Here is a 23029-nt window from a genome sequence, read left to right on the forward strand (position 1 = left end):
TACTACTAACATGTTCCACTTGCAGTAGTTTAGAAACAAAAGATTTAAAATTTCTGTCCCCCAAAATCCCCCATGCCTGGACCAATACACATAACGTCATTTTATTCATAGTCTACATTGCATTCAGAAAGAAATGTTTTGTTTGTTGTTTTTGGGGGGGGGGAGGATAAAAGCATTTTTAACTTACCATCTACCCGAACATATAAAAATCCACAGAGTAGTAGTTGTGTAAACATCAGCCGACTCATTTTGACATATTAAAAAGGATCCAGATTGTTAAGAAACCAATCCCAGAGAGCAAAAGTACAAAAATAAGTATCAAAAGAAGAGGTAGGTCCAAAGTTCCTAGATGCTAGTTAAAGTCAAGAAGAGCAAATCGCAAGATCAAAAGGGGTTAGTGGAGAGATCTTGAGTGGGACACATTTAGATCCATCCAAATTAACCATGGGCACTCCAAAGGCTGCTGTATTTCCACATTCTGGCTTCCTAAATTCCCACAAATTCAGCCCAGCCGGAGGGATTATTCAAGAGTGTCTAACTCTCACTCCTCAGGCTCCACTGCAATCCAAAGTCAAGTTCTTTCTTCAGAAGTCAAAAAGATGAAGGGAGAGAAAAAAGACCTAATTCCTAGAAAGTGTTCCACAAACTTGCCAGCGCGCTGCCGAAAAACCATTGGCCTGCCTACTGGTTTTCTTCCCCCGGGTCTCCTTCTCGGTAGCAGCTCCACGTCCAGAGTTTTTTTCACTTAACTTCCATAGTCAGGATGTGTCAAAGCAACACTTTGCAGGCGGCCGACTTGGCGGGCCTCTGCTTTGCAGCCTCGTTGCCTCCCTCCACCTCTCTCCTTTCAAAAAGAGAGGCAAAGAGAAATCAAGACGACTTGGGTGGAGAAGGCGAACTCCTACGTGGTGGGGCTGCTGGGAGGGAGGGAAGAAGAGAAGGAGGGGAGGGAGGGACGGAGCTGAAACTGCTGCCACCCCCGCGGTGCCGCCACAGAGCGACAGTGAACACAGGCGGCTGCGGGCGAGAGCGAAGCGCAGCGAGTGAGCTCAGGAGCTGGGGAGCGGAAGAGAAAGGGAGCTCGCGGTCCAGCCGCCCGCTTGGGTCCCGCCGCCAGTCCCCGGGTCCAGCTGCCGCTGCTCCGCGGCCCCGCAGCAGAGCGTCCGCCTCCTCCTGCAGCTGCGGGCGGTGGAAGCACTTAGAAGAGGGAAAGCGAGGAGGCGGGAGGGGAGGGGAGGAATGAAAGCTGCGAGGCGTCTGCCCGGGGGAGGGGGGCAGAATGTGTGGGTGCTCTGAACCCTCCACCTCTGCACTCCGCTACCGGTCCGAGCAGGGGGCGCCAGCCGGCTAGGCAGGAGTGCGTGCGCCGGGTGGAGGCGGTGGGGGGAAGGACTGGAGAGCCGAGGGTCCAAGGGGGACGAAAATTAACAAATTCGGAGCCGAGGCCACCGATCAACTCCTTCCCCTTTTCTACGCTTCCTCGTCCCCCTCCTTCCCGCCTCGGGAGGCGATAGGTGGGCTCTAGCCTCCTGCTCCTCGCCACGTCCGGTTTAATGGGCAGGTAATTTTCTCGGTGAGTGATTTCATGGAAGCCTTTCCTAATTATTCACCCTTCCGTCTGCCGAAGATGCACGCGCTTTCTGGAAAAAGATCGTCCTCCAGGACCCAGGGCGCAGCCTCATTACCCGTTAAAATCACACAAGCACTCACTCTTCACCTTTTAGCAAAATGAGAAGGTGAGTTGGAGGGAGAAAAGGAAAGGAAACAAAATATAACCACCTTTTGGAGCGGAAAGGTTGTATGGGCGTGCTTCCTACGTCGTTAAAAAGGCACAGGAAAAAACAGGGGTGGGTGTACAGAAATCTCTAGCCTCCACTGGCTTGTTTTAGCCAAGATCTATGGCCCCCCGAGGAATCCGGGGGCGGGCGAGAGGGTTGGCGGGGAAGAGGTGGCATTTCCTCTTCTGTTATTCGGTTGCCTAATGACCCCTCAAAGATCAGTGTGACGCGGATTGTGGGACGGAAGGGAGTTGAGCAGAAGACGCTTAGGATGGGGAACCGGGATCAGAGAGCTTGGGGTACCCGAAGCTCTCAGCCTTCAGAGTAAGGAAGGTACCTCTTGGAAGGACAACCAGGAAGTATAGGTCGAGGAAAGCTGACAACCCGACTAGGTTAATAGAAGCTCAAAAAAGAGACAAATTTCAGCCCAAAGGTGACAAAACCCTGAAAATTATGGCAAACCGCACCAAATATATGCCATTCAGGACTGGGGATGATTAAGGAAGGCCACATTAGATCAAAGAGATGCCAGAATCTGCCGGCAGCCGGTGTGGCCGCTGCGGCCAGGCCCACGTGTGATCAGAGACTCTCTGGTAGCTGTTTGATGCTTGTTCGGGTGATTAGAAGCCAGGTTATAGAAACTCACGCAGGTCTCCAAACCCAACCAAGTGCTAGATGGTGAATCTTTAGTTCCCCCTACTGGAAAATATTAGGAAAGATTCCCTCCGTTTAATGAGGCCATTTGAGGCTATTGGAGGAAAAGCCTTTTGTTTGGTGTATACATTTTGGTATAGCATCTTAATTTAGCTCTCTCTTGCCTATTGTGTACGTGAAATTGTGTGTTTCCAAAAAATGGCCAGCTACATTCAAGCAATTAAGAGAGTTCTTATGGCACCTCAGCGTGCTTGAAAATTATGGTAATGAAACATTCCTGCAAAAGAATAAAACAAACCACTTTTCTTGTGAAGCATTAAGAGTAATTTAAGCACACTTTTCATCTACATTATTTAGGTATAAAAAAATGCATTAGTGTGCTGAATTTAAATCACTTGAATTCTTACAGTTACAATTCTGAATTTATTATTGTTTTACCACTATGAAAAAAGACAACTTTTTTCCTTCAAAGGGTCAAGTTTAAATTAGGTAATACCGTGGTCTTGGAAAAGTCCAAAATTCATTGGGTTAACATCTTTCTTAACTATCTGTAATACTGAAAAATAATTGATGATTCTTTAAAACTTTCATTTTACACATTCTGATTAGGTTTAAATTCAAGGATTAGAAAGTCTACCTCATTTCTTTAAATAATGTGCTTCCACCCCCGATCTCTATCTCAGTCAAATTTCCTTACATGGATGCAATAAAACACATTCAGAAAATAGAGTATCCCTAATAAAATAATGCAGAAATTAACAAATTACACTGACTTAAAACTCTTTAATTTTAAGATAGATTTCAGAAGGGAAAATATTGAAATATTTTATCTGGGAGAGTTTTTCATGGCTATTCATTTATGGAGCAAAAAATAGATTCAATTTCATACTTATTATATTCACTATCTATAGATACTTATCCTTTAAGTGATTTATAAAACCACTTAGTGACAGAAAAGGTATGTGTAGGAAGTAGGGGCAGTAGGTTGAAGGAGAAAAATGGGCAGAAAAATGCTGCCTCATATCTCACAGAAAGTTGCCCTTGTGTAGAGTATAACAAATCGCCTTATACAGAGAAAAAGTTTATTTAAGAAACATCTCTTTAGTTATACTATTTTCTTGGCATTTGGGGCCAAACATCATCATTTTGCATTCATAATTACCTACTAAAAGTGACAGAGCACATCAGTCTGATTTCAGTCTGATGCTGCTTTTCCCCCATGCCTTACCTACATTATGTAATACTGTCTAAAAGAATTTTTGGGGTCTATGTTCTCTGCTTTTCTTGAAAATAAACTCATAAATGATGTTTAAAATAATACTTTGTCAATATCTCATTTGATATGAAATGGGACCAAGAAAAACTGATGATCTTATAGGAATCTCATACCAAATGATAGTTTAAGACTATGACCAAAATTCTCATGTCAAGTCAGCAACAGTAATGGTAAGAGTAAGAGTCGACAGACAGAAATGTAATATGGACATTAAGTATAGGGGAACAAAGACACCATCTTCTGGGAAATTTGATAAGATCTGTATATAGAAACATGTGTATTTCAATTAAATTGAATATACTTTTACTGAGCAATGCTTACGGAAAAAATAAATTTCTTACTTTAAGTTTTTCTTGAAGAAAAAATCTTTAAAACCTTAATGTTCTAGTAGAAGTTGGAAATTCAATTTTAATAGTGTCAGCTTAAAAAAAATTTTTTTTTAGGTTTTCATTAAGACAGAAACCCTGAAATGGCTTAGAACAATGAAGCCTCACCACCACCAAATTAGAAGGTTTAAGATACAGAAAATTGAATAGGCATTTGGCTTCAACATCTTTCCAAATATAAATTGTTTTTTCTTCTCTAAACAAGCAGCTGAATAAAGAGAAACGTACATGGAAATCTAGGCTCCTTTTATGTAAAACTTGGAATGGTATTATTATGAGCTCAAAATGTGCCTACCAGATAAACATATATTTTAATACATCTAAATACCACTGTGTGTGAGACTATAATTAACCCTAATTTGGGTAAGGTGATCAAATGGCCTTCTTTGTGACTGCACTTCTGAGTTGGCATTCAGGGAGAACCATAAAATACCCATCTGAAGGCAATCTGCACAATATAGGATATAAAATAGTAAATATTTATTTTCCATACCAGATTCTCCAAGGATGTAGTATAAATTTAAAAACAGCAGTCCATTATTTTTACTCTTTCCAACATTCTCTCATTACAATTGCAAAGTGATATATGTAAATCAAAGGTTTGATCCATGGTAATAATTTCGATATCTACTACAATGTGGTGAGCACTTGCTATGTTTTGGGGGTGATTGTAGTTTTTTAAAATTCATAATACCTTTTAATTCCAATAAAAGCTATATGTGGTTGATATTATTCCCATTGCACAGATGAGAAACGTGAAGCTTACATAACTAACTGAAGTTATTAGAAGCTGCAATCTTCCTTTGAATCTAAATCTAAATCTGATTACAAAATCTGTGCTTCTAAGTGTTAAACTATGCTTCCTGAGATTATTTTAAGACAACTTCCACGTGTAGAAATTCTGTAACACTTTAATAAATTGCTTTGATTAATCAATTTAAGAGAACTCTTGATGCACCAAAACATACAGAAATATGTGACCGGTTTTTGTTTCCAAAATCAAAGAATCTTTTTAAGTCTAAAAGAGTATTGTTTGTTATCTGTTCAGTTCAAATTTTTCTATGTAACATTGCCTTATCATACTATACAGAAACACTGCATTTAGACGAAATGTATAAATCATATCTACAAAAGGGCACAGGGCAATTAAAATAAGGGAAGCATTAAAAATCCAGATCACTTGAGGATGACTCATTCGCTCCTAGGTGTTTTTTTGTTTGTTTGTTTTTGTTTTTTTTTTTTAATTCTCTACACCTTGTTCCAAAAAGACTTTAAAGACAAGATAAATTGCATATTACTCTTCTGAAATATGTTCTAAATATCTGATTGCAACCAATTTATTTTTAAGTATCCACTAATATTTCTCTCTATGTAATAAGTCTGCCTGTATATGTATGTATCCATCTATGATTAGTACTTTTGGTATGTTACATGAAGTTACTAAAATATTCTATTTTTAGAGATCTGAGATTTAAGTTTACTGAAACATAGCAGTAGTTCACAAAAATAAACTGTTTTCTGCCAAATTCCATCACTTGTGGTCAAAAAGGATTTTTGTTCTGTAAAACCAATTTGGAAAATTATTTTCTATCTTGATTGAAAAGTTTAGTAATACTTTCAAACTTATTGAATAAATCAAATATTATAGTAAATAATATTTGGGAATAATTTTTCTAAGTGCATATATCTTAAAATTTGGAATTTTAAAAACACATAAAGCTACTTCAGAATTTATTGTTGAGATTTTGTCGTCTTAATGCCAGTTCTCCTCATTCTGTGGTTGCCCATTTTCCCCTCCCTCCATCTGAGTAATGAATGAAACTTCAACCTCTGACATAGTTAAAAAGTAGCTCTTTAATAGGGAAGATAACCTCTCTTCCAGATTAGGAAAGTGTTTTCAAAAATAAGCAAAGTTGTCAGCCTCACAAAAATACAAAATTATCTCCAAGTGCAACTCTATCTATGTGGCCCCGAACCCGTGACTGGTTAGACTTCATATGTGTGTACATTTTTTTTCCTACTTATTATTTTATTATTTCTATTTAAAATTTTTATGTTCTTACTTTAGTACATAGCCTAATTTCAATGATGTTAAATAATACATTGTTTTTTTTCTATTTTTACACCACAATATCATGAACCCAAGAAAATTCCTTTGATTCTTTGCCAAACTATTTTAAGTCCATCTGCTCCAATCTGGACTTCATATAATTGAATTTTAGTAACACATAACTGTAATCCTAATAGGAAGATTTTTTTTTTAAATCCAAAACAGATTTTTTGTTGTTCTTAAAAATAGGGATTGTCAAATAATAAAAAAAAAAAGGCTCATCATACCTATAGGTCCCAGATTTTTAAATTTATCTGCTCACTGAGTTGCTTTTAGACATATTTAATAATGTATTCCTCAAATTTGAAAGAAGTTGCTTATTCTCCCTTACAATAATATCATGGAATTAATCCAAGGGTACATGTAATCTGTCTACAGTTCTATCACACTGAAGAACTAATCATTTTGGGAGCAGATTCTGAGTTTCTTCCAATACTCCAATGACCTTATTTCTGCCTGATGAAATAATTTTGGACTATCTGTGGAGTAATCGAAGTCCTTTTACCACAGATACTAGGTTTTGAGCTGTTACATACCAGCAGAGACTCTCAGGTATGTAACAATTAAAATTTTATATAATTTTTTTATATATTATATAAAAAGTAGTATAATTTTGTTTTAAAAAAATGAGAAATGTAAATACACATTCTCTTCCTTAAATGATAAAATAAAATATAGGGAAGAAATCACTATGGTCCAAATTTATAGACAAATATGTAAATAAAGAAAAATATATAAAATACTCATATCCAAATATCTCAATTTGAATGAAAAATCTCTCTTAATCAGTTTCCCCTAAGTAATCTACTCAGAAAAAAAAAGGAATATAGGAATGAGTGGTTTTTGTTTGAGTAATTTTGGCTTTTCCATTATATACTACTATTAATGTAAGGGAATCAAGATATCATATGGTTAAAATTGAAAAAAGCTAGTGTAGTTTTTGACAGTTTGATACAAATTATGCAGTTTCCCTATTATATTGGCTTGTTTTTAATATACTTTATTTTAATTAGTTTCTTATATTCAGTAGGAAAGTGAAATTTAAATGTTTACATTGTATTTAATATAAGACATATTATGCATCTAAACGAATTTATGGTTTTTAACAATGAGAGAAAAGTTTCACCAAATATCTATCTTTTAATTTCTCTTTTTCCTAAGACTACTCATCTATGATTTTTTCCTTCAGCCATCTGGCAAACATGAGTGTTTGAGGTACTGATTGGTATAGACAAAGTCAGTGAAAATTATGTAGCATAATGAGCATTAAGGGATTTTTTTTCTTTCATAGCTTGTCTCTACGGCTGGCTTAAGTCCTGGTTATTACTTAACTATTATTTTGTTTCTCCCTTCTCCACTTCTCACCAAACACACACATTAAGAAGATATTATATCACAAAGCTGGAAAAATAGTCATAAGGTTTTAGCAGTCTATTTTCCAGCCTTCATTCTGAATCATGTTTGAATTATCAAAAAGAGATGAAAACTTACTTTATTTTAAATAAAGACTTCCAGGGATTTGACAACATTCATAAGTTCACCATTCACTCATCATCAGGAAAACTTTAGTTTTCTGCAAACTAACTGGGAAATAGCTTTCCTACTTTATCATTTCTGCACAGAGAAGGGATAATGAATAAGCAAGTAAATGTGGCTAAGAACTAGAGCTCTGGATCAAGTAGATCTGGATTCAAATCTTGGTTATACTGCTTACAGTGTGATCATAACAGTTATCTCAACCATAAAAGAAAGATAATAATAGTGCCTACTCAGAAATGTTTTTTAGATGATGCATTTAAAAGACTTGGCTTGATGTTTGCTTTAATTGGTTTCCAACACATAGGGTGGTTGGAGTATACTAAGGAATCTCTACCATGATGGCAAGCTGTATGTTAATGAAGAATCTTTTTTTTTTTTTTTTTGCTCCTTCCACAATGAAGTTGACCAAACTGCCCAGTATTAGATTAGATCATGTAATTGTGTTGATTAGATCATGTGACTGAGAGCTGGTCTTTGAAATGCAGGCACTTAGGTCCAGCCTATAAGATACCTCTCATACTAACCCAGTGCTCTGACTATTCTGTCATTAATTGAGCAACCAAATCCTAAATCAAATACCAAGCCACCAGATGGAATAAATAAGTCCCAGAATGAGTATGTAAGGCAGATTATCTCACTCTCTCTCAAATGCTTTAAATTTTGAGTAGAACAAATATAGTAGCTTATCCCAACAAATATAATCAGCTACTTGGAACATTGCCTAACATTTAAATGAAAATGTTGTAATATATTTCTTCACAGGACATTAGACCACAATTAATATTATAACAATACCTAACTTTTAAAAACTATTATTATGTGGCAAATACTGGAATAAAACTTTTATATTTATTGTCTTATTTAATTATCACAAAGCATATGAAGGTGGTATTGGTTTTAGCTCCATAATTAAGAATAATGAAAAATCAGATCGATGAAGAAATATTGAAAGTGTCATAATTTGAAGCTGAGATTTATATCCAGTGTCAACAAAGGATGTGATATCTCCCAAAATAGGTTAGGCTTTTCAACTACAGAGTTTCTCAAAGCTTTTTTTTTTTTTTTTTTTTTTTTTTTTTTTTTGGTTACTCCCTCAGGAGGATTTTTAGGCATTTTTGTCTTAATCACTTCTCCGTGGAATTTCAATACCACAGGAACTGTATATATGTTTATGTGTGGATGTATGCATAAACTTTATACATAAAAAGTACACTTTTTTTTTTTTGCCTCCAAGAACCAGTTTTTCCTCACACCCATTTAGAGTGCATATTCTACAAATATAAACAATCTCCAAATCTCAAGCGAGAAGGGCCATTTCTTATTATATTGTAAGTCTGCTGGGCATTTTGAATCATCCTCATTCTAGAACCTAGGTTACTGGAGCACTTATTTTCTGAACAAATGGAAAGGCAGAATATGATTGTTACATCCTCTAGCTGGAAACAAATGAGACTACTTTTTATATTTTATTACCAAAGCAAGACAAAAGACCCACCTCACACCCCTTCCAGCTGTACTTACTGTATCATATCCACCCCCTGCTTTTGGAAGAAATTATTTAAATTCATTATGGTAATATGTTTTATTGCAGGCTAAAGAGAAACCTTGGTTATTACATGTTTCTATACTGTGCTGAACAGTTTCTTTCAAACTGATGTCCACCCAAAACCTCAGAATATGACCTGATTTGGAATTAGGGTCTTTGCAAATGTAAAGAAGTTAAAATGAGTTCATACTAGATTAGGACAGACCATAATCCAATGACTAGTGTCTTTATAAGAAGAAGGGAATTTAAATACAGACACTGAAACTAAAGGGAGAAGACAGCTATGTGAAGACATTGGTAGAGATTGGAGTCATGCTGCCAAATTCTAAGGAATACCTGGGGCCACCAGAACCTGAAAGAGGACAGAAAGATTTTTTTCCGAGAGCCTTCAGGGGGAATAGAACCCTGCCAACACCTTGATCTTCAGGCTCATAGAATGGTGAGAGAGTATATTTCTGTTCTTTTAAGTCACTAAATTTGCAATACTTTGTCATGGCAGCCCTAGGAAATTAATACAGCCATTGCCTGTTCTAATAAATTTGAAATGGGAAATAACTTTTAACTTATTAAAAGCCAGGTAGATGAATGATAAATTAGTAGACTTGGAAAGAATGGTAATATGCATTCTGAATTTGTTTAAATCAAAAGTTTATCATATATGAACCTAGAGGGTATTATGCTAAGTGAACTAAGACAGAGAAAGACAAATATCATATGATTTAATTTATATGTGGAATTTAAAGAACAAAATAAATGAACAACAGAAATGAACTCATAGATACAGAATAAACTGATAGTTGTCATATGGGAAGAAGGTTGAAGGGCTGGATGAAAAAAGGTATAGGGATTAAGAAGTACAAATTGGTAGTTACAAATAGTCACGGAGATGTGAAGTACAGTATGGGGTATATAGTCAATAATGTTGTAATAACTGTGTACAATGCCAAGTAAGTACTAAAATAATGGGGGAATCAGTTAATAAATAATATAAATAATATATATAATATATATTATTTAATATATTTAATATATAATATTAGATTATCAGCCACTATATTGTACACTTGAAAGTAATATAAAATAATATTGAATGTCAACTACAATGGAAAAAATGCTTTAAAAGTTTATCACATATGTACATGCAGAAAAATAGACAAAAGCATATATAAATACAAAGAAAACAAAAATAAGAGAACAATTAATTTTTTTTAAAGTTTACTTTGAAAGATCTATTTCAGAATTTTAGAATATAATGCTATCTTTAAGATCATCTATTATAATCTTATTATATAGCTCAAAAATAGGAAGTCACTTTAAATTAGTAATAGAAACCTTACCAGATTTTAAATTAGTCTTTTAAATTTACATTAATTTAACCTAGACAATTTTAGAATTTAGGTATCGACTTCGCTTAATTGTTATTACTACTGCCAGTGATTTCTGATTAAAATTGAATGATATACATATTAGTACATTTTAAATTCTTCGTATAATTAAAAACATATCAAAATATAAAAATAACTCTATATCATGGCAATATTAGGAGAAATAGTAAATATTGTAGTATCTATGTGGAAATATTAAATAAAATATTCAGTCCTGGTTTTATTGATGTTTATTTACAGAATGGCTCTTGCAAAATGTAGCAAAGTTTATCACAGAACCAGATTTATACAACTGCTTATGGTAGTACAATATAAGACAAACTATTTCTTCTGTTGATTTATTTAATATAGTCTTAGAGAAGAAGAAGTCTTAATTCTCATTTTTTTTTTACAGCTTTTCTATTTTAAAATAAAGAAATAAACATCACCTCTTGGCCTTTTGGCTATTATCAAGTGAAAATAAAAAAAAAAAAATTAGTCAGATCTCAATTTCTCTGTTACTAGTCCAGTTTCCATATCGGATTTCTTTCATTTAATTAAAAAAATTCAAAATACAATACTATTTAAACTTAGAAACTTCCAAAATTACTAAACACATTGCTTATCTTGGCAACTTTGTTATATGTACATTAGCCCTGACAGGAGCCATAATTATAATCATTAACAAGTAGCCAGCATGCATGCGCACACACACAGATGCTGAGCCTCCTCCATCAAATTAAAATATATATATATAGTCTCATAATTCTACTACTGTCAGTCTAAAGCAATATCCATTACAAAGTTTGAAATATAAAAGCTCTATTTATACAGAGAAATATACATATAATCAAGACCAATACCTTAACCAAATTCATAGACATGCTAATTAATGATACTTTGCCCAGTACTCCGTGCTATGTGTGTTTCAAAATCTCCTGTGAAAGGGAGGTGCTAGAAAAAAGAAAAAAAATGATCAATTGTCTTATAGTCAGCAAAGTAAGAAAATGGAGAAGTTAGATATGAGAAGATTTTGAAAAGAAAGAAAACATTCATAAATATTCAGCCCATATATAATAGCAGAGGGCCATAAATGGAGGAAAGTGAGAAGACTTAAATATATAGAATCAAGAAAAAGTAGACAAAGATATTGGATAGTTTCATAAATTTTTTGGAGGATTTAAAACAGATCAGAGAAGGATAAAATACTATTTATTATGAACAACAAAAAATCAAGGCTCTGAGAAGTTAAGTAACTTTGACAAAAGTACAAAAATAAATGAGTTCTGAGACCTGATTGACAATTCATTCCACTTCCACTAAATTTTGTTAACTAATATAATGTTAATCATTATTGTTTTCTGGCTATAGACAGACATTTTAAACTTGAGAAAAGCATTGGCAATTAGTGGACTAGGGGATTTCAAGAGCAGTTCCTGGTCTATTAGCCTTAATCGGATATGAAAAGGAGTAGGGAAATGAAACAGAGGAGAAAGAAAACAAAGGTGGGAGGACAGAAAAGCAGGAAAGTAAGGAAGTAGAGAGAAGTGTTCGATAAGCTTGGTTTCACTAAAACAAAAGCTAGATAAAGCCATGAGATTCAATATGCCTTGGACTTCTCATTTTGCTTTGTAGCTCTTACCAAGTATTCTTTCTGATTTTTTTTCTACCCGCTTTACTCTTCTCATAAGAAAACAGAGATATGGCCTCATTTTTTCACACCACAGGACTTTTGAGCCTGTTAGCTGTAATTTCCTCCCATACCCACTAAATTAAGTATGCTAAGTGGGTCAGAGAGTAGTGCTTGACATTGGTACCCTTACTAGAGTTCTGAGTTTGACCTTCTATAGTACTTAAGCTAATGATCTATTCTTAGAGGACTATACTAACTGCACTAATAAAGTACTTTGCAGACATAAATGTGGCAAACATGTTAACAGTTTCTATCATACAATATTGAAAAAATTAAAACAACAAGTTCTGTGTAGGAATTTTTACTCAGAATTTGGTTTTACATTTATTGTCCAATTTACTTTTGTTGTTATATATGTTCTCTCCCATATCTAAACTAGTAATGTCTGTGTGTGTTTTTTAAATGAACTTTAAAAGCAATAGTTCAACAATTCAGTGTTGGCGCCTCTCACATGTACAAGGCCAATCTTACTGAAGATGTCACTTTCTGAATGTTTGGACTATCAGCCTGACAATAGACCTAACTGCATTAGGGGTTTCAGGGGGACTCTTCCTACCTATTTCCCTCAGACTGAGATTTATTTTCTAATATGATGTTGTCATCACTATTGTCATCAGAAAGACATATAAGGGGATTGTTAACATTATTGTTTGTCAGACATCTATATTAATTTTCCTTGAAATAGTATTGTCTCAACTGAGGAATAGAATTATATTTTGCCTTGTCTCCAGAAATGCTTTTAAATTAGAATTGATGTTTGAGTTACATGACTCTTCACTGCTGATATAATTCAAGTTTTTATTTATTTGTTTATTTTTTAATTTGAATGTTTGGCAAGTAGCAGTATTACTCTATTCTTCTAGTTACAAATCCATTAATCACCCTCCCTCGAAAAAAAAAAATGTTTTATAACAGTAGCTTTTATTCCAAAGACAAACACTCAAATATATTATCTTAGTAAAAGTGCCTGCACCTATTTCTGGATAGGTCTTTTAGGCATGAAAAATTTCAGTGGTTGAAATAAAGGGGTAGGGTGGGCTGAGGGAATGATTCATTTGTTCAATTTATTCAACAAACCTTTATTGAGTGCTGTTATATGCCAGGCTACAACAGAAATAACATCAGCCTCATAAACACACCTTGCCTTCCTGGGTTTTAGGTCCTCCACCTATAAAATGAAAGAGCTGGACAATTGACTTCTAAAGACTAGTTCCTCTAGGAACAGACATTCTATTATGTATTTTGCTCATGGAGAAGACATTTTCAAATATTTTAGCTCTTGTATCAATTATTGGGTCTGAGCCCTTTGCAGAAGATAAAAGAATCATTACTTTTTGTTTCAGACTCTGTGAAATAAAGTTACTTTAAAAGCTGCGATAAAGTGGTATTTATTTTAATACTCTTTTACTGACACATCTGGTCTAATCCATTATGCTTGTATTTATGTGAAGCTGTCAGACCGTTAGCAGTTTTTTTTCAGGGCCAAGTGTAGACTGGAAAGTTATGGTCATCCCTGGTAGCTTGTTCATCTGTTCCAAAACAAATGAATACTTTACCTGACTTATTCTAATATCACAAGCTTCTATTAAAATAAAAGAGGATTCTAGCATCCCTGATATAAAACAGCTTATAATGATACAAATATGGATATCATAATGGTTAGAATTTATTCCTGGATATTAAGTAGTCTATAGGGATTCCGTAGAGTTATAGTATTAAAAATCAATAGGACTGAAGGAAACTACAGTAGGATCTCATGATTAAAACAAGAAACAGGGACTTAAAACTAAACATGAGCAAAAAAAAAGAAAATAAAAAGCATCAGCATATATATTTTTCTGTTGCTTGAATATCTTCTTACGATGAACATTTAGTTTCTAATGTTGATTTGATGAGATGGTGGTTGTGGCAATCATGAGGAAGCCAATTTTAAAAATAAATAAATTGAAACAGTGAGGTGCTGGTAGCATGATTGTGTCTGCCTGTAGGTACTGTTGAGGCTGTCTCCTATCAGGTTCCTCTTAAAAATAAAACTGTGTAAAACATCAAGCTAAAAGCAGCAAGAAGGAAAATGTTTCTCAAAGAATGATGCATAAATATGTGAGTATTTTTAGTAAATGCTCCGAGGATTTCTATATATTGATCCCCAAAAACCAAGATTGCATATTTTCCATTTACACACTAACAACCCATTCCAAGACCCCTCAGCACAAACTATACCACCCAGGAGATTTCCCTAAGACAGTTGTAAAGATTCTTCAGGTTGTTTGCATTTTTAAAGAAGTTTATTTAAATCATGAATCTTTTGTCTAACCTTATGTCATCCCGTTTTATGTTTAGTTGGGAGCAATTTGCCGATTCTTTCAGAAACTTCTGTTAGTTATCATGTTAACTAAATTTCCAAGTCATTGCAGGAAGTTACTTTGATTTTGCTCTTAGCAATAAATTTATATTTGGATTTGTTACACCAAGCAAACTGGAAAGCTTCCACAAATTTAATTATTGATGCAGCTTGGGATACGTTTGATTATATTTTGTTTTCAAAGTGCAACATCGTAACAGAACCCTAAATAAAAGAACAATTTTGGAGGAGTCTTATGAGCTGCTGGCAGATTTAAGCAGTCATTAGTAAAGGGAAGCCTGAAATAAGGGTTGGAATGCAAATATATTAATTGACCTAAAATGTCTAATAATAAAAATTAAAAGAAATAAATTTTTTTATTATAGTAAAATATTTTGTGTTAGAGATTTATGGCCACTTCAGGAGAGAAGCTAGTCACGCCGTCTCCTCTCTTTTAAAGACATCACAGAAAGTTAATATATTGCCAAAGGACAGAACTTCTGTCTTTTCAATAAAGTACAAGAGGAAAGAAAAAAACAAAACAGGAAAAGGTCAAACTATTGGTCACTTCATTCATGCTTCAATGCCTGCACTTTACAGTCTTCATATATTTTAAGTCATGTGTTTACCTCTTCCAATAGGGTATTGAGTCACAAATTCAAAAGAAATACTTGGATTTTTGGAACAATATTTATATAAAAATACTCCAAAATGGTGATACCAAGTTTCAGGTCATAAAGGTAAATTTTAAATTTCTCTTCTTTCACTTCATTTTTTTATTCAAAACACAATTCATAACAATGGTATGTACAGAGTCCCTGCACTTCCAACTAGTTATTTCTCTCAGCTCAGAGTTCAAACTTTCCATCACTCAATTATTTTTTTTAGTACAGTTAAGAGTCTATAAATCTAACTCTAGTTTTACTCTAAGTACACCATTCTCTCTGAAACACTGGATTGTAGTAGTGTATATGTCTATTTTAATGGAATACAATGACAATTTCTTTCTGTAACTGTGATTACTCTCTATTTTATTGATCTCTGTCCCTCTCCATCAAGATGCCCATTTTACTGCATCACTTTTCATACAGTTTTGCTCATTGCCAGACCAGTTTCTGCACTGAAACTCATTCAAAGCAATAAACATTTAGAGTTTAAGGTCTTTTCTATCGGATTTCCCTGAGACTCAAACTTACCTATCCTGTGTCCTCTTTCACCTCATCCTCTCGTATTTCTAAGATAATAATTCAATCAATGATGAAATAGTCACACAATATTCTACCTAACTTAAATTCAGAAGTTTAACGGGATTAGGGACGTGTGAAGCCAAACTATAAAGCATTATGTTGGGGGCAATGTTGTGAATTTATGACAACTAAGTGAATCCATGTCAGTCTGTGTACCCTCTATGAAAAATTAACCTTCTGTGTGTATGTTTGTCATAAGTGTACATGATATACAAAGACTATGAATTATTAGACCTGAAGAAATGTCATATTAAATATATTTTTATACCTCAAGTAGCTAAATTAAAGTGGTTAATTGTAACTATAAAGTATACTATAGTCCTAATTTCAAAAACATAGATCTGAGTCTCTTATTGAGTCATTTTATATGTATTTGCAATTTAAGTATAATGAGAATATTTATAAAAACTGCTTTGGCTATAGATATCATAAAATAACAGATTCATTAAAATGAGAAGCCACTACTTTCGCATAAGAATTTCACTACTATAGGCAGATTTTTACTTTTTCTTCCTAGTTTTATGTTTTAAAAAAGTTTTAAAAATAATTTTATGTTGGTAAGGTCATTAGGTTTTCTTCATGCTTGTCGCTAAGAGGCTGCATGCTTTCAACAGTGTCTAAATTCCTTGAACTCTAAAAATCATGAAACCTTAACATACAAATGATTGATTATTAAAGCTATTGTACATAACTATATTTAAAAAAATCTTTTGGAATCTGTTTGACCTTTATGATTTTGTTTTCTTATCCACTATTTGATTACTTTCTACTACTTTCCTGAAGAGGAAAAAAAAATGATTTGCAAAAAATATTAATTCTCAAAAAGACAAACAGTATGATTCTATTATATGAGGTTCCTGAAGGTTTCAAATTTGTAAAGACAGTAAGTAGGATGGTGGTTGTCAAGGGCTGAGGGGAGAGAAGAATGGGGAGTTATTATTTAATGAGTACAGAGGTTCTGTTTGGAAATAAAATTTCTGGGAAGGAATAGTGATAATAGTTGCACAACAATGTGTATATACTTAATACACTGAACTATACATTTTAAAATGATTAAAGTGGTAAATTTTATATTGTGCTAAAATGATTTAATTTTATATATGGTATATTTGCCACAATTTAAAAAATATTAATTTGCATATTATCTTTGTAAAATCAAGTAACTTCTTCCACTATTAATTACAGAAAATGTTTAAATGCTAAAAAGTATTTAAAAATTCCTATAACTCATAATCTCACCATTTAAGGAATAAACACTTAATATTTTTATGTATTTCCATTTTTCTCTGCATATTGCTTTACAGTTGCAAGCTTAATATTTATGATTCCATATCCTGTTTTTCCTTTACTTAATGTTGAAAAATAAAACTTTCTTATGCCATTACACCTATAAACACCATTTTATATAGTATTTGATATTATATAGTATGTGTGTACCACATTTATTTAACCTCTATTATTGGACATTTAGGTTGTTTCCAGGATTATTCTTTGTTTCCTTTTGCGAACAATACTGACAAACATTTTTCTTAAGCCATTGTGCACATTTTTTATTTCTTCATTAGAATTTAAGCATTCGCTTAAATAGATTGATTTACTGACTTGAAGGGCATGAAGATTTTTAAAGTTTTTAATATGCATTGCAAAAATGTTTCTGAGAAAAAAACATTTGCATTTTCACCAACCATAAATAAAAATGTCTATTTCAGTAATGCTTTTCAATATAGAAAGTTTTCTCATCCAGATATTTGATAAATTATTCAATTATCAGATTTTACTCCTTTGTAGTTTTATTTTCACATTTAACTATAAAAATCAAGATGTATTTTCTATTTTAGAACAGAGTGAGGTGAACACCTAAATTATTTTTTTCCCAAAACCTATTCCATTTGTATTTATTTATAATGATCTCTCTTCTTTCTGTTTAAAGAGAGAAGGGTTCTTTTAATATATTCAACTATATATTAAAAATGATAATGACCAGAATCAATGATTGTGCTCTCTGTATGTAAAAGCTAAGCATTTTACATACATGAATTTGATAATCTTTCGGATTCTCAATACCAAATGCACATTACCATTGATCTCTATTACTAAATCAACCAGCCAGAAGTCATAGAGTTTTGATTTAAATCCAAATGCGTGTGCATCTAGGATCCAAAATCTTAACTTCAAGAAGCAATGTAGAATCATCATTTTATAGAAACTAACTACTCTTTTTCATCTTGTTTTTTAAAGTTTTCCACTAAATTTTTGAAACTATTTCTTAGCAAAGTTACAGTCACTTGCAGATGAAAGAGTCATTCAAAAATCATTTAGAGTCAAAGTTATAAAATCCTGGAAATGAAGGGCTCCTTTGTTTGGGCACTCCTGACCGTTTCACTCCATGTGACATTCCCCTCTAAATTTCATTCTTACTTTGTCTATTTACCTTTTCCCTTAAATTCTTTTTATAGCCCATCTGCTCATGAAGAATTTCCTTATGTTTGAAGACCACAGAGAACTCTCTCACTTTCTTAGTACTTTTTTGGGGAGAGCACTCAATTGAAATTTATCCTAAGTTCTTTGAGGTTCTAGCAGAAGCCCATTGTTATGTTGGATCACTGATACAAGAAAGATGTTCTATTGTGGAAGGATGTCCTTGCTGGCTTACCCCAACATGAGAAGGGATGACCCTGGATCACAGACAGGTAGGCTGCTTTTTCTTGGTAATCCAGAATGATAGAATCAATTGTGACAACCATTAGGTGACAGGAGATGTGGCCAGATTACCCTTACATCTTATTGCTTGTTAAAAAAAAAAAAAAAGAAGAAGAAGAAGAAGAAAGAAAAGCTATATTGAGTTTAGAAATGTTAGCAATGGAATATATTGAATATATTGTCTGAATTATAAGAGCTTTGTCTTACCATATATATCATGTTTATATGTTTTTCTAAATAAAGGTAATTTAGAGGGTTTGGTCTAGGCTTTCGATATTATATTAATAGAAATAAAAAACAAAAACCAAAGTGTTAGAAGATACAGCCTTATGAACAGAGTATTTTTATTATCAATTGTAGTGCAAGTCAAAAAGAAATTTTAAAATTATTTTTAAAAAACTGTCGATCACAGTATTTATTTTAAAAATAAAACTGAGCTCTTGAAATATATCCCCAAACATAAAGAATTAAATAAATAAAAGCATACAAAGAATATAGTAAATACTATGAGAATATTCCTGGGTTTATGTTTCCTTCTGATGAGTCTCATTTTTAATTTTACCTTTCTTTAATTGATTTATATGAGGCCTACACTGTTTTTGTAAGGATAAGACAAAATGTTAAAAAGCTCTCAATGTGTTTCAATTTAAACAACTCTTGTGTACTTTTTTATTGAACTAAAACCCTGGAATGATTGTGAAAGAAAAAACATGTCCTATCTACTTTATATATGCTTTAATTTTTTTGATCCTTATAGCTATTTGATGTTATCTCTGATGGGTCAAATAATCTCTTCATAAATCTTCATAAATTATTTCCCCTACGTGTTTTGTTTTCCTTTCATAATAGGTTTTCTGTTGCAGATGTCTTTTTAATTAATTTTCTTCGAATTTAAAAAATGAATAGTCATTGACACAAAGTATGATGATTTTTCCACCTAACAATTTCCAAAATTAGGTACAATTTCCAAGACAACGTTTTCACATTTTAAAAGTCTTCTTTTGTTTTTGGTCTAATGTAGTTTATTTTAGTTCAAAATTCTAGACAAAACAAAAATCTCATGGTTGATAATAACATGAAGTAAGATTATTGTGCATATGAGCTATATAAATTAAATAATATTGACAGGTGATGTAGCTATTGGCTTAAGAGGTAGTTGAAAAGTCTCAGACAATCTGTACTAATGATATTTGATCACAATTTTAGTAAATTATAACATGAAGTTTACCTTAGTTCATAAAGAAATATATCCTACCTGAAATTAATGTTTCCTACTTTCATGTACCCATGGAATTAAGTTTTATTTTGAACGAACTTGTTCTCCCTATACAATTAAGTGACCTAAATGTATAGAGCAGCTCGATGCAAAAGAAAAGGCATGAGATTTAGAGAGATGTATTTTACCAAATCCTCACTCTAATATTCCTGGCAGTGTGGCTTTGGACAAAGCTCTTCTCTGTATACCTTACCGGGTTATTGGAAGTATTATAAATTGTATTAGGTTAAGTCACATAAATACGTTCTGGTAGATTCAAAAATTTAAATATTAGTTATTTTTTATGATTCAACCTAATGTATATGAAGATACTATCTCAGTTCCATCATGACTATTGGTATTAACATTATTATTACCAGGAGTTAAACTTACAAAAGACAAACATGATGTATTTTTGGCTGGCTGGGAGTCTTTAATGCATACAAAGAGAGTGAAAGTTTGCTTGCTTTTTTTTTTTTTTTTTTTGAAAGACATAGATTTATGTGTGGATCTCAGTTTTGTTTTGTTTTTTTGTCAGACCATGATCTGACCAAACAAATTAATATGAAGTATAAAGCTCTATAGATGGAAACAACATATTAGCATGTGGATAGTGAGAAGCACATATAAATAAATAAATATATTATCACCAGATACAGATCGAGTTATATTTCCAATGTATGAATATGTCATTATGTTAAAGTAAGAGATCATGTATGGTTTCCAAACTGTGACCTGGCTAAGGGTAGGGAACTATGATGCTGAAGAAACCTAGTAGGCCCAGCTTAGATAAGTAGTCCCTTAGGTCATAAAGGTACATTTTTAAACATTTATATATTTTAAACATTTATATATCTTATAAGAAACATGTTGTTAAAAATGGTTTGAAAATTATTGGCCTATATTGTTTAGCACCTTCTAACTCTAAAATCAATTGATTTTTATGATTCTACCCAATATCAACATTGTTAAATGTCACCCTGGACTATAATTTGCATAGAGTTGTTTTAATTGTGAGTGGTTATAGATTAAATATTTTTGATCTTTCAGTGACATTTTAGGAGACATTCCAAGGAGACAGTAAAAATAGAGTGTTCACTTAAAATATCAAAGTCAAGGAAAAGATGTAATTACTAATAACACATTACGTTTCTGTGTTTCCCATAAATACCATACGTGTACACAAAGGTCTTTTCATTACAAATTGGGCACACTTTTTAAAAGTGACACCACTAATAATAACTCCTGAATGATATTAATCATGTTTAAAGAAAAGAGACTTTGCTTTAGTAAAATGTTCACTAACTTTTGTTAAATTGATTTTGGCCTTCTTGGTTAATTGATTTTAAACAATATTTCCTTAGAGCTTTTATGAAGAGCTGCACTGGAGGGAAATGACAAGATTGCTCTTGAAATATTGGCTAGAAATTACATGTTTCCTTCTTTTCTTAAATGAGTACTTTTGTTTTAAGTGACTTTTTTTTTTAAGTTGAACTTTGAATATGTAGAAAGGATAAAATTTAGAAAAAAATCTATCTTTAAAGATAAGCTTATTAGAATTCATTAGACATTTATGAATGTAATCTATAATTTTTTAATAATAGAAACATAATAAATTTAATATAGGAAACATAATTAATAGAGTGAAAAATTCATTATTTAGCAAAAGTTTCAGAGAGCAGGAATGCAAATGTTGAATAAAACTCTGCTTATTTATTTAGGTTCTCTCTCTCTCTCTCTCTCTCTCTCTCTCTCTCTCTCTCTCTCTCTCTCTCCTATCCCAATGGTCATCATCAGTCCACAATTCCTTTACTTTGTCATCATAGAATACAATTTAAGTGGTCGTTTGACTACCCTCAGTTTCCACCTGCCCCTGATTGTTCACTTTAATAAAACCAGGCCTTCTCTGATACAGCACCTCATATTTTAATTGAAGAAGCAACTCCACAATTTAAATAGAGATGTAGGAAACTGTTGGTGAGAACTTCCAACCTAATGTTATACTCTGAGGAGTTTCACATCTTAGAAAGTGAGTGTGAAAACTGCTGTGATCTGTATCGCAGAGTTGCAGCCCCTTTGGAGTCACACACTCATGCAGTTCACCTTATATCTCAGTCAACTCCCGATTGAAGAAGCACAGCGCTAGCTGTGGAAGGACTGAATTTCACTGCCCGCTATTGTGAGCTTAATTAGAGTTTAACAAGATCTTCCAGTGGACAATTACCTATGTTGTTTGGAAAAAGGAATGTCAAATGAAAAAGTAATCCATTAGGTGGTTGTGAGGGGGATGTTGAAAATAAGAGATGGGGCCAATTTAGCAGCCATTAAATAGTTTTAATGCATTAAAAGTTTATAGTCTGTTAGACCGAATGTTTATATACTCTAAAATTCAGGTACACTATTTCTTGATGTGTTTAAGTATTATTTTATCAGCATCCATATTTGCATTTAAATATATGAATTTAAAAATAACTTTATATCAAAGTTATGCTTTTCTTTTTATCTTCAAGACCACATTCTTTATTGTACTTTAAGAATTATACTTTTGCAATGATCACCCCAAGTTAATGGGAAAATATAATTTAGTTAATAGAAATTACCTCAACAGCTAATCTTTCAGAAATACATTTATCTTATAAATTAAGATGCATCTATAATCTAATTTACTTTATCATTATTTTTCTACTTTCCTTTAAAAAATATTTCAATTCTTATTAGATTAGTGATATAATGCTTAGTGATTGCAAATTATATTAAGATACTAATGTTGGCTAATGCCTAAAGATAAAAGGATTTTTATAGAAACTTAAATTTATTTTTCTTAAACAAATATATCTTTAATCAACTATATTTTCTAATTCTTACTTTAACTCCTAAGATCAAAATACAAACACTTCACAAGAAAAGTAATGCCCTTTAAGCAACAGAAGTCGGGTGGTAAAAATGAAATTAATAACAGAAAGCTGCAAATACAAAAGTAGAATTAATAGAAATTGACTCATGCAAAGGAAAATAATGCTGAACTGGATTAAGGAAGATGCCACAAAAAGTAATCCTCAGTAGCTGAACATCAGGAGAACCCGAATTGATTGCAGTATAAAGATCACCTGGCCAACTCCTAGACATTTGAATTCAATGTT

General features: G+C 32.9%; 1 protein-coding gene across 33 annotated transcripts in view; it reads right to left on the reverse strand.

Moving 5' to 3' along the window:
* ROBO2 (roundabout guidance receptor 2) overlaps window positions 1–23029 on the reverse strand; it is a 1504157-nt gene that overhangs the window by 547106 nt on the left and 934022 nt on the right. For 3 of the 33 annotated variants that reach the window (XM_036220080.1, XM_036220086.1, XM_016147553.2), the window contains exon 1: window positions 188–1659. The exons of 25 other annotated variants lie outside the window; for them this stretch is intronic. In XM_036220080.1, the coding sequence (XP_036075973.1) occupies window positions 188–248 (61 nt within the window). In that variant the 5' untranslated portion in view covers window positions 249–1659. Of the gene's footprint in view, window positions 1–187; window positions 1662–23029 lie in introns of those variants that run through there. 5 more of the 33 variants (XM_036220094.1, XM_036220096.1, XM_036220069.1 and 2 more) reach the window with 4 other exon arrangements.

The sequence above is a fragment of the Rousettus aegyptiacus genome, unplaced genomic scaffold, assembly GCF_014176215.1.
Source record: "Rousettus aegyptiacus isolate mRouAeg1 unplaced genomic scaffold, mRouAeg1.p scaffold_m13_p_4, whole genome shotgun sequence".
NCBI lineage: Eukaryota > Metazoa > Chordata > Mammalia > Chiroptera > Pteropodidae > Rousettus > Rousettus aegyptiacus.